The sequence below is a fragment of the Haemorhous mexicanus genome, chromosome 7 (genome assembly GCF_027477595.1).
Source record: "Haemorhous mexicanus isolate bHaeMex1 chromosome 7, bHaeMex1.pri, whole genome shotgun sequence".
Classification (NCBI taxonomy): Eukaryota; Metazoa; Chordata; class Aves; order Passeriformes; family Fringillidae; genus Haemorhous; species Haemorhous mexicanus.
This window is the reverse complement of record NC_082347.1, coordinates 42,918,530-42,931,010: the sequence shown is the minus strand read 5'-3', so window position 1 is coordinate 42,931,010 and position 12,481 is coordinate 42,918,530. Positions and strand designations below refer to the sequence as shown.

At 41.7% G+C, this 12,481-nt stretch overlaps 1 protein-coding gene and 1 long non-coding RNA gene across 6 annotated transcripts in view; both read right to left on the bottom strand.

The window, feature by feature from the left end:
• Nucleotides 1-695: 695 nt before the first annotated feature.
• On the bottom strand, nucleotides 696-4,138 carry LOC132330202 (uncharacterized). Its single transcript, XR_009487244.1, has 2 exons — nucleotides 3,436-4,138; nucleotides 696-2,360 (listed from the first exon to the last, which is right to left on the bottom strand). It is a non-coding gene; the product is annotated as an uncharacterized LOC132330202 (long non-coding RNA).
• A 1,281-nt stretch (nucleotides 4,139-5,419) lies between these two features.
• Nucleotides 5,420-12,481, bottom strand: part of MSH4 (mutS homolog 4) — a 28,031-nt gene continuing 20,969 nt past the window's right edge. For 2 of the 5 annotated variants that reach the window (XM_059852265.1, XM_059852267.1), the window contains 6 exons: nucleotides 12,250-12,450; nucleotides 10,958-11,076; nucleotides 10,301-10,429; nucleotides 8,634-8,808; nucleotides 6,825-6,913; nucleotides 5,420-6,478 (listed from right to left, as the gene is read on the bottom strand). In XM_059852265.1, coding sequence (XP_059708248.1) covers nucleotides 6,293-6,478; nucleotides 6,825-6,913; nucleotides 8,634-8,808; nucleotides 10,301-10,429; nucleotides 10,958-11,076; nucleotides 12,250-12,450 — 899 coding nt within the window. In that variant the 3' untranslated portion in view covers nucleotides 5,420-6,292. Of the gene's footprint in view, nucleotides 6,479-6,824; nucleotides 6,914-8,633; nucleotides 8,809-10,300; nucleotides 12,080-12,249; nucleotides 12,451-12,481 lie in introns of those variants that run through there. The other 3 variants (XM_059852266.1, XR_009487240.1, XR_009487241.1) reach the window with 3 other exon arrangements.

Sequence of the window (12,481 nt, the reverse complement as noted above, 5' to 3'; positions counted from 1 at the left end):
ATATATTTATATTTATTTACGCACAATATTTTCCTCCTTCCATTTAAAATAGAACGCAGGGATTCCCTGTCACCCATGTGATACCCCTTACAGCCTGGAAAAGGCAGGTTTTCCTTCAATCAACACCCTTAAAACCACAAATGAAGGGGGATCCTCCCCAGTTCAAACACAGACAATAATGGAGGAGTAGCTGCTTCCTCTCCTTAATTTCTTTTCTCCTCATAGGCTCCATTTTTATTGCCCTCTGGGCTTTATTCTCCGGCACCCCGAGCCCCGCGGCTGCGGGGGAAAGAAGGAAAGGGGGGACGGGAGGAGAGGAGGGATGGCAGGGGATGGGAAAGGGCAGGGAGGGAGCTCGGGCTGTGGAGGAAAGCGGGAGGGGAAGGGAAAGGCTGGGAGGTAGGGACAGGCGGGGAAGCCTCCCAGAGCCCCGGCTCCATCCCGAGCCCGCCCCGGCTCCATCCCGGCAGCGGGGAGTGGGGAGGGCGTGCAGAGCCCGCTGCGGGCTCTGGGCGCCTCTTCCCGCACACTGCTTCCGCTTCTGCGGGGACTTGGCCTGCCCCGACGGGCCGAGATCAGCACCCTGGCCGAAGTTAAGTGCCCGCGTCCCCTGCCCGCCCTCCGCCTGCTGCGGTCTCGCTGCTCACCCTCGTTTTCCCCCACAGTGGTCAGATGCTATAGATGATTAAATAATATTGGCTTTCGCATTCATAGATTAGCTTTTTGCATTAGCTTTGCAAGTGTTTTGATATGGTACAACTTACACTTTTAACTCCTTTGTATCGTATAATATGCCAGTTTATGTATGCACTGTATATTTCATATGAATAGTAGTGTGATAAATATATCATAGGCTTTAGCAAAATGTTAAAATAGAAACTAAAATACTTCTATGTAACTAACACATAGAATGGTGTAAAGCAGTGATTCTGTTTCTTGTATCTGCGGACTGGCCCTACTAAGTGATAACAGTGACAAAAACAGAGCATAAGCATCCAGGAAGGATTTATCGACTCTATCAGCACTATCAGGGAGTGTGAAGCACCAGGATAAAACTACAGGAAGAAATAAAATATGTAGACCTAATTTACAGAATGTTCTGCAGACAAGTCAGAAGTTAAAACCAAACAAGAGAGTTCCTGGAACAACAAAAACTCAAAGGAATGTTTGAATAATGTATTAGCTAATTAATATGCATGTAACCCCCAGCAATGTAACCATAAGTAGTGAACCTGATTTTAAACTACCTCTGTGCTCTTTGGCTGTGTGCCAAAAGCACCCCAGTGCTGGATTATTTTGTCCTTTTATTCTTATTAAACTTCTTACAATTTTAAAGAGTGTTTATCACATCAGTGAAGCTTAAGCTGATCTGCATCCAGGTGCTTCGGGACCTGCTGGGGGAGGCCATCGAGATTAGTGCAGGGCTACCGCATCGGATGCCAAGTATTTCAACACTACAATAGCATAATCAACAACATTAATAATTTTGTGTTCTTCATGCAAACCTCAGCGTTAGGAATGCTATCAGCCTCTACTAGTGTTAATAATATGCATAGTAAGTGTTATTAATATTTAGGTAAGAATTGTTAGTGTTAACACTGGTAGTGAGTGTGTGAGCTGGTGTTTACTGAGAAGCTCTGCTCTCCCACAGTATGACAAGATCCTGAAGCTGACCTCAGGTGCAAAGTTAGGTGAGCATTGCTGTCCTTACCACGATCCCCCGATGGAGCCAGGCTCCAGAGATGGGCAGCAGTGAGTCTGCAGATGCCTTCCCAAGGCGACAGAGCTCGCCCTCCCTCCCATCTGCAGTCAGGGGCTGTGAAGGCAACCTTTGCTGTCCTTGGCTACATCCTCTCCAGAGCAGCCAAGCACAGTATAGACAGTGAGTCTCTGTCAAGTGAGCTGCAGCAGCTGGGACTGCCCAGAGGCAGGGGAAACCCTCAGGGTGGCACCATGAGCCAGACCTGGTGGGATGTTGCTGACAGTTTCCAGCCCTGCCTTCTTCACACCTACATGGAGGGCAGGCTGCCTGCTGTGCTGTGCTCCATCACCTCCCTTCTGTGCCATCAATCCCTGGGGCTCCTCAGGTGCATTGGTGAGGTTTGGCAGCTGCAGGTCTGGTGTGAGCAGAGGGATTCTTCTCATCTCTCATTAGCAGAGCATGCCAGCCAGTTGTGCTGTTTTACATGTGACTGACCCACAAAACTGCAGGAGACTGAAGACTTGTAACAGGTGCAGGACAGATTCAGAAGGAACTTGGGAGAAAACCTCTGTTTTTCTTAGTCCAAAGGGACAGCAGAGCTCACATCTGCTCACAATAATCCTCTGGAGAGTGGAGCAATGTTTGTATGGAAAGATGACTGGGGGTAAAATCAGAGGAAATAGAGAAGTTAATTTTGTATCCTAACAGGAGTTATAACGGGACAGAAATTTTAGGGTAAAATACAGGTGCTGTTCCCAGGATGGAACTGGGTTGGCATGCTCCGCAATGATTCCCCATACAACCATAAGCACCTCCTAAGGTGGGTGGAGAGGAATGGAGACACCACAACCAGGCTGTGTCAAAATCTTTGCAGAGGCAGCAACTTGATGGTACTTTGAAGCTGATTAGCTGCATAGCAAGGGCTATTTGGCATATGCAGGAACACTTTACAACTTAGCATCTGAAGACCAGTTTAGAGGAGGCACCTCTAAGTCCAAAGCCAGACAGACCTTATGTTCTTAGCAGCATTCATTTATAAGAATTCCTGTGACATTTGCAAATTTAAGAGGGGACACCCCCATTCAGATGGTGGCTCCTGGGTGCAAACAATAGCTCTTTTCAACAGCAAGGAAATCTGCATGCCCTATTGTCTCAAGGTCACTTCACTTGAGAGTCCCGAGACCCAAATCCAGCCAGAATCCTAGTTCCCAGAAAATTTCTGCTATCAGAAATCCTGCAAAGTTTGCAATTCTAGTGGAGATATCACAGGAAACACAATGCTTCAGGCTCCAATGGGATCTTTTTTCCACACAATGGAAAACTCAGCAAGCCCTTCTGGCAAGACCAGTTCACAGGAGGCTGACAACTCTCAAGGGCCAGGCAGATCTGACTCCACAGAAGCTTTAATCTGAGAAAAATCATGTGATGTTGGTACTTTTAAATGGGAGAATGGCACATTTAAACCCTGGCCAATACTTCGGAGTGATCCTTTTACACAGTAAATAAAGATTTCCATTCCAATGTCTGTAGGTCACTTTGGAGACAGCCCCTGAAATCCAAGACCAAGAAGAGCCATTGCTCCCGGCAGCTGTCATCTGGGAGGAATCTTATGATATTCATGATTCAAGAAACCGAACCCAAAATTTCAACACCTCATACGCAGATGCAAAAGACTGCCGTTTTCCTAAGAAATACTTCAAACCTAACATTTGGAAGGAGTTCAGAATACATACCCAGGACTGCCATGCCCCCCAAAGTGCTGCCTCCTGGCAGATTGTCTCTATGGTAAACTCTGTCACACTAGAAATGTTAAGAAGCAGAATCCAAACTACGGCACAAGCACCTGTAAGGAAAAGGTACCTCTGTTCAATTGGTAGAATAATCTCACCCTAATGTTTCAGAGTAAGTTGACATGAGGGCCTAAGGGAGGCCAAGGCCACCTACAGCTCTACTCCCTAGAACCGCTGGTGTCAGAGGAACACTGCGATGTTTGCGGTTTTACAACTGGAAGGAGAACTGGCGCTGGGTGGCGGGGCGGCAGTACCGCTCTCTGTCCACAAGGCGGCAGCAGTACCGCCGAGCTCAGCCCGGGGCTGCGGCGCGCTTTAGGGGCGGGCAGAGAACGGAGGCAAAAGGCGCCGGAGAGCCCTTTCCATTCCCTTCAGCCCGGGCAGCTGTTCTTACGGTTTCAGGGCATTTGATTGGTTCATTCCTAGATAAAAACGTTGTCTTCATTTTCAAAACTACTACCCATCTCTAGTCAGAGTTTCCTGTTTACAAATGAGTGGACAGAGAGAATGAATTCAGAGATAAATGCCTTTTATTTGCCAATACCTATAAAAATTAAAAACTTGCCAGGTTTTAGTATTCTACACCCACCGCTCCTTGTGAAATTTCTAGCAGCTTTGGGTCCCTCTGGGGGAGGGCAACTCAGCTTGACCCCCCCCCCCCCCCCCCCACCGCCTTCCTCGGTCCCCACTCACCTGCTCCTCCACCGCAGTGTGGCTCCCTCTCCTAGGGACCTTGGGGTGCCCCAAATGACACCAAAGCCCCGAGTCTTCACCCTCTTTTCCTTACCCCCAAAGGAGGCACAGAACGTGTCATATTGCCCTGGACAGCTGCGCAGCGCTTCTTTCAGTCCCCTTCCACGTGTACATCCCCCCAGAAAGGGACTCCGCTGCAACAAGAAAGAGGGGGCAGCCCCCAGAAGGGCTGAGGTTCCTCCCCAGCCTCGCTGTCACAGGCGAGAGGCAGAAACAGGAACCGACAGCGGAGAGGACACAGGAAGAAAAGAAAGAACGGGGTGTAGGATGAAATTGACAACCCCCCCAAAAACCAACCAACCAAACAAAAAAACCCCAAAACCAAAACACACACACACACACAAAAAACCAACCACAAAAAACCAAAAAAACAACCAAAACAAAACAAAAAAAAAACCCGAAAAAAAACCTAACCCAACCAAACAAAACACCCCTGGGATGTGTAGCATGACAGAGAGGGATTAAAAAGAACAGGAGGAACAATGGCACGGGGAGCACCAGAGAGCCGCAGAGAATAAAAAAGGAACACGAGTGAGGCATGGAGGAGTACAGAGAAAAAGACAGAGTCCTACACACACGGTAAGGACAGAGGGTTACAGAGATGAAGAGGGAAACAAGGACTGAGAGGGGAAATGATCATGGCACATGCAGGTGGGGAAAGGCCGGCCAGGCACAGCAGAGGAATGGAGAAAGAGAGGCATGGGCAGCAGGTCAGAGGCTTACCAAGGGAAGGGTACAATGAGGGAGAAGGGCTGGGCTGCAGGTGCAGACAGGTACAGGCCAAAGGACAGTGAGAGGGACAAAGAAATACAGTCACGGTGCAGGACAAGAGAAAAAGGAGAGAAAGAAAGGAGGAGAAATTAAGATGCAAGCAGGGAGGGAGACAGAGACAAAAAGAAGAGGAGAGGGATTCAGTAATATTTAATAAATAAATATTGAGTGTTTATTTCTTGAAAGAAGAACAAGAAGAAGAGAGTAAAGTAGTGAAAGGGAACAGGAGGGGGAGCACACAGGACAAGAAAGGTACACAAAAGACACACCAGACAGAGAGAAGAAAAGGGGTGGAAAGTTGGATGTAAGGCTGCAAAGAGTAACAGGAACTAATCCTAGGACTAAGTATTGGAGAGTGTGGCTAATGAAGGTGTCAAAAAACCACCAGTTTGAACAGAACAGATTACTGTCATGGCTTGGCCTGGGACTCTTTAATTAACATCTGTCTCTTGGCAGGGCCATAAACCCCCCGATAAAACATCAGGGGAAAGCAGAATGGTTGATGTGCTCCAGCTTTGGTGCTGCTCAGCCCTCATCCCAGCCCATGCCATCAGTGAACACCCTAATCTCTGAGCCTTTTCTCAGGGAAATTTCACCTTTATCCATTCTCTTCCCCCTCAGTATTTCTGTGTGATCAGAATGAACACGATGAGAGCTTCTCCACTGCAGAGTCTTTGGAAATCCTGCAGTGACTTGGAGACTGAGCAAGAGGAGTGTGAGAAAAACTGGAACCTTTACCACCAACTAACACTAAACACCTTGCTCTGGAGAAGAGAGAACAGCTTATTTTTACACATCCAAATTCCTTCACGTTTCAGTATCATCTGTTTCTCACTTCCTGTGAGAAGTGTTTAGCACAGCAGCGTGAATAAAATGGTTTCATTTTCAGAAGACACAACTGAACATGAACAGACAGCAAAACTGCTTTGAGGCAATTTGGGCACACGTTTCCCTTTTTGCAATCTGAGCTTTCTTTTGTATCACGCCCAAAATTCTGAGTTCCTTAGAGTTGCCCCAGTCCTTCCCTCTCAGCGCTGCTCTAAAATGATTTGTATTTTTTGTCAAAAAGAATTGTGTTCCTCATAGAAGGCAAATGCTTTTATTCCAGGTATGTCGGGGTGGGGGAAACCCATAAAGGATATGGTCTTCCATTACTTGAGTGGAATTTAGACTGATAATTAAAAATATAACACCATGTGAAAAGACTGTACTAATACTGTGGGAAAAACCAGAATTGTCTTGCAGTCATAAGTATTAGAACAGCCTATGCCACATGTTACTGTTGCTCATCATTTTTTCTGGGTGTGGGACAACTGGCTTCATACTTTTTCTTCAGGGCTTTCAAATATACACGCAAACTGTCAGGGTCCAGTCGAGAATTTCTGGCAGTCTGAACCAATCTCATTGCTAACTGGTATGCAGCTCTCTGTTTCATCATCTCAGGAGTGCTCTTCTGTCTGTGCTGTTTTTAAAAATATACATTCATTAAAACACAAAATTTTGTTCTATTATAAAAAAACCCCCAATAGTATTAGCTATTTTCTAGCCTGTTTTTGATCTCCCAATTCTTGGTTTGCATACAAACATTACACCCAACACTCCTTTACCGGAAGGGCCATTTTGTATTGTCAGCTAACAGTGACCTTCAATATAATCTTTAAGAACTGGTTCCAGAAATACAAAGTTTAATGAAATCTATTTTCATTAAAACATAGGCAGCACTTATCCTGTAACCTTTCAGAAACTGGAAATACATTTGAGTAGTAAAAAAACTGTGAAATACAGCATTATAATTTTCTACTACATACCAAAATTTGTTTTGCAATGTGACTTGTGATTTCCTTTGCATCCAAAATTATGGATGATGGTAGGGAGGACACTTCTGCAGCTTTTAGACCTAAACATACAAAACACAAATAAGGATTTTTTAATGTAATTTTTATCCCTACCTTCCATTTTATGTCTTCCAGAATTAACTTCGCCTGTTTTTCTAAAGGGTAAACATTTAATTTTAATTTTTATTAAAATAATTTATGTGTATTTTTTCTTTGTGTGGGGGTTTTTTTTTGGGGGGGGGGTTTGGTTTTGCATTTTTCTTGTTTTGTTTGGGATTTTTTTTTTTTTGTTAATGAACACTAAGGTTTGGAGAGATACAAAATAACACATCTACTTTGTTTTAATGCTATCTGAAACAGACCTCAGTATCAAGATACCGCCGGGTAATACTGAAAATGGGTAGAATGAGAGATATTAGGGGGTTAAAATGAAAAAAAACCAGCACCATGGTGTTATCAGCTTTCTCGGTTCAGGTTTTTTAATTTGGCAGAAAATATAGCAGTTTTGCTAACTGCACTCTCAATTATATCCAGACGTCCAGTGGACAGGGATGTGATTTTTCAACTTCTTTGTTGCCAATAGGCAAACTTCCAGATACTAACGGTACCTAGATGTAGAGATGTAGATATTTTTTCCTGCCCTAACATGATTTTTTAACTTTTTCCTTTATCCGTACCCCTGGAAAACCTGTGTGGTTCATTGGGTGGTTTGATACTACAGGTTTAAAAATGAAAAAGGGTCATGAAGAGCCCTTGCACCCTTTCTTGGAATGTGACTTTACTCAAAGTAAGGTAAAACCAAGACATGAACACTGAGTTTCTAAAGGTCTCCTGTTCTCAGAAACTACTCTCTAAACATACAGTTCTGTGGAGTTAATGTTGGTGTAGCATCTAAAATTGAGCTTGTGCTGCTGAAGTTTAAACAAACTTATTCTGAAATTCCGATCAAGGTGAGTTTTAAGTACTGTTACTTGAAGCTTAGCTGGAATAATTCCTAGTCTTCAGTCACCAATAGCTTGCAAAAGTCATGTGCAGCTAATTTCCTCTTGCTTAAATGTTACCTAAATCAAGCAATCAACATCCAAATCTAGTATTTGGAAACATACAGATTTCTATAAATCTTTGTCATTCACTCTTGACCCATAATTTATCAATCTGTACAATCTATAATTTATTCTGAAGTTAAAAGATAAGTAAATCCACTTTTCAGAGAACACTGATCCTTTTGTAGACCCTCTCAAAATTGTCTTAGCCTAATATACTGTAAAATTCCTCTCCTTTTTTAAAGAAACTTGATTCCTTTTTGCTAATTGAGAAGAGCCAACCTGCTGTTAACCAGTCATATCACTGCTTATGGCAGACACATCTTTAAGTCACTAAAGAACTTAAAGACGTGTCTGCCATACATACATTCATTCACTTCCATAAGAGCAGATAAAATGAACTCAAGTAGCATATGCTCAGAAATGACCCAACTCATTCAAACAGACATGAATCAAGGAGATACTGGCATTACTAAGACTTCAGTAAGATTTTTTTTTTCACTACAAAATATGTAAGTTCTTCGTACTACCCAAAACTGCTGTCTCACTATGTGGTGACCTAAAACACATAATTCTTTGGAACAAATTATAGACCTGCATATTTCTGTATCTCTCTCTTTGAGAGAGACACAAACTCAAGAGAAACCTGTCATCAGAAAAAATACTGTTCGATGCCTAGTAACTGAAATAGCATCTTGTGTAACTTTTGCTAACTGTAAGTCACAGTGGAATCCATTACCGTAGTTCTTTTCCTCTGTGTACCCTTTAGAAAGTGTGTAAGTGTAAGCAATTTTCTCCTTATTTCCAGCACTGCTTCTCACATGTTGCACTTCAAAATGGTAGTTTTCCACATTGGGATATAAAGCGTCTATATGACACAGTTCCAGGAAATGCGTAGCAAACAGTGTAAATGCCTAAATAAGGAAACAAGAAAGAAAATTTATTTTGGCAAGGATCCAGAAATAAATCACAATAATAAAATAAATTACAATAAAAATAAGAAAAATTAAATAATCTCACAGATGTCCAGGTTTTCCTCCAAAACACTTAAAAGCTGTCTCTACACTACTAAAGCAAATGAAAATCCTTAAGGGATGCGTTCTAGGATTGGCAAGTACATATTTTCCAATTGAGAAGTCTTCTGCTCATTTCTCAAAAGAAGGAAAACAATATCAGAAACAAAGAAGAATCCACTATGCTTACAAAATCTGACTGGTGTGGATTGGAACGACTGTCAAATGGTTACTTAATTCTCTCAAGGAATTCTTTATCAAAAGTACAAGTGACAGAAAGTATCTGAGCTTTTTGAAACCAAAACCCCCTCAAAAGTACTCTGAATAAACTCTGAGGAGAAACAAACACCTGCACGCTGAAAAGGTTCGTAACAGCCCCCTGAGGTTGATCACAAAACTAGCAACAGAGGTGAAACTTGCAATCCATCTGAAATTACCTGCCACTTTTCTAAACAAGTTTCTAACCTCTGTGACCAATGCATAAGTTGTGTGGAACTACCACTGTACTTTGAAAGGTAACCACCAGGTAAAGAGGTTCACTTTTAACATTCAAGCATAAAGCAAAACTAAAACTAAACTAAATAAGTAAAACTAAACAAACTGGGTTATTCTCTTTCTAGACAGAGTTACAAGCTTGCAGGCAAGCTGAAAAGATATGGTGACCAGTGTTCCGGTTTTAAATGGACTAGAGCTAGTTTTCTTCATAGTAGCTTGTGTTGGGCTGCTTTGGATTTGTGACCAAGACAGTACAAATAACTCACCCATGTTTTAGCTTCTGCAGAGCAACATTTGCACAGCACCAAGGGCCGTTCCGCTCCCCACCCTGTCCCACCAGCAAGAAGGCTGGGGGGTGTTCATGGAGCTGTAGAGGGACGCAGCCAGGATGGCAGACCCAAATCCACCCCAGGGATATCTCACACCATACTACACCACCACAATAAGAACTGTGAGGAAGGAGGGACATTTGGCATTTTGGTAACAGTCACTGTGGGGAAACGGCATAGCAGTAAAACGAATGAACATCTGCCTGCCGATAGGAAGCAGTGAATGAATTCCGTAGTTTGCTTCTGCATATGGCTTTCCTTACTTACTAAACCATCTTTATCTCAGCCCACAAGTTCTTGGGCTTGGACTCTTGCTTGGGAGCAAGCAGCTGTGTGGTGTTTAGCAACTGACTGGGATTAAATCACAACAACCAGTGAATAGAACCGCAGCTTATGTCAGCATGTTTCCTCTACCACTGCAATTCTTACTATTCACTGGTTATGGTAAAAACACCTTATTTAGCCAAGAAATCTTTGCAAAACTGTTGTTAAATTATGAGAAAATACTGTATTTACTTTCAGGATGACAAAACAATTCTAAGGCTTAAATGCCTTTAAAACAGAATTACCTTTAGGTTCAACAGATATTCGCAAGCAGCATAACAAATTCCAATACCTTCTTCAGCACTGGTACCTCTGCCAAGTTCATCAATAATGATGAGTGATTTATCATTAGCATTTTGTATGATGTACGTTATCTAGAAAAAGATTCAAAGTGTTATCACACCTATTAATGTGGATTTTTAAAAAGGAATTTTTTGTTATTCAGATGGAACATAATGCAGAAATTAAAAAAAAAAAAATCTCTTGAGATACAGCAATTTTACCTTTTCAAAGCTTTCAAACAGCGGTCAATTCTAATCAAACAAAGTGTCACACCACAGCATTCTTTCTCTTTTTCGCTGAACATATCACTTACCTTCAAAATGGTATCAGTTTGTGAGAGGAAACTGAGAGAGCTTAGGCCCCGACAAATGATATTTTAACATCTAAGCTGACCCAAAAATACTGAAAGTACTATCCAACAAAGCACTGATTTTTATTCACACTGGAATATCTTTCTATTTAAGAGATGCCTAGTTTTCTACGGTTTATCATAAAAGAGAGGAAGGCTGAATTTTTGACTGTTTTTCAAATTATACTCTTTCAGTGGAAATAGACTAGTACAATTTCTATTAGCTCAACAGTAAAAATGGGCCTTGGACCTGGATAGCTATATTTCATACCTCTTTCATTTCCTTCATGAATGTTGATGCATTTGTTTCAATATCATCATCCATACCTATTCTGGTAAAAATCTGCTCTGCGATTCGAAAAGAACAATACTCTGCTGGGACATAAGAACCTACAAAGCAAGTAAAATACAAGTTTCTCTCATCATTAAAACATTTGCCTGACTACATCACTGGGAAAAAAAATTACTTTTACATTTGGTTTTTGTGCACAGCAGAGAAAGCATCTTACGTGGTAAAGTTCTGTAAGATTAAGTTCTACCATTAATTTATAAGAAAAAAGTTATTATATAGATAGGATAATTAAAGAAGCTTATCAGTGAAACTTGTAAGAAATTATACTCCTGAAGCTGTTTGTCAGTCTCAAGGGATGCAGAAAAACAATGAACTCTAGGATTGTTTTACATTTCTGTGGCCACTGATTTACTAATCCCAAGAAATGTTAGTTTCCCAAAATCGAGATGGTGTTGCCTTTATCAGACTTCAAAGCATAGTAGTTTTACTGAACAGGAACCTTCTGCCAAAAACTTCACAGTCCACTTTATTCATATTAAACTCACAGTTTTGAGAGCAATTCCTCAGGAACTTGCAGTTATTGGAGACTGAACCCACAAATGAATGATGGATAAATTTTATTCTCCACTACTAAGTAGCTTCATTCTATAGAGTTAGGTCTTTGACAAGTGCTACCAGACTTTTAAGAAAAAAGTCATGAGGAATTCCTGAATATAGGAACAAATCTCAGTAAAGACTTTACAAAAAGTTGGTTTCCTTTTATAACTTTAGTAACAGAACCTTGCAATATTTGATACTACTTTTATTTGAAGTAGTTGATTATTTATCTACTAACTGTACTTGTCTGGAAACATGTTTCTCTATGGAATTTAAGTATGCTCAAAGTCATGTGTTTCTTTTGGATGACTGACGCGTGTCTGATCAGCATACTTGAAGAACGTTCGCTATCAATCTAGCAGAAGGTGCTAGATTGGATTATGGTGCTCCAAAGAATTAGGGCATGCAACTGTGCTTCTCTGAAGACAGACTGGGGAGGCTTCAAGACACACAGATGGGGCCCCACACGTTTCCAGCAGCAGATGAAAAACCTTACAGTCGCCTCTGTAAACAATGCAAGAGCTTGTAGAAGAAAATACACTACAAATTACCTGTTAATATTTTATTAAGATATAATGTTATTCTGGAAGCTAAATCACTCAACTTTGTAAATATTTTTAACCAGAAAAAAAATGTGCTGCAGAAGATGAATAATATTGTATGCTCTTACTCACCAATCTGTGCCATAATTTGACAGAGAGCAATCTGTTTCAGGTACGTTGATTTTCCACTCATATTTGGTCCTGTAATAATGACAAAATTGTTGCCCTCTGTCAGGTACGTGTTGTTAGACACAGGTTTTTCCATAGCTATCTTTTCAAGAATGGGATGCCATCCCTGCTTGATTGCTAAAGTATCGGTAAATTCTGGACGAACTAAATGAAGAAAAAAGATGTAAAACACTGA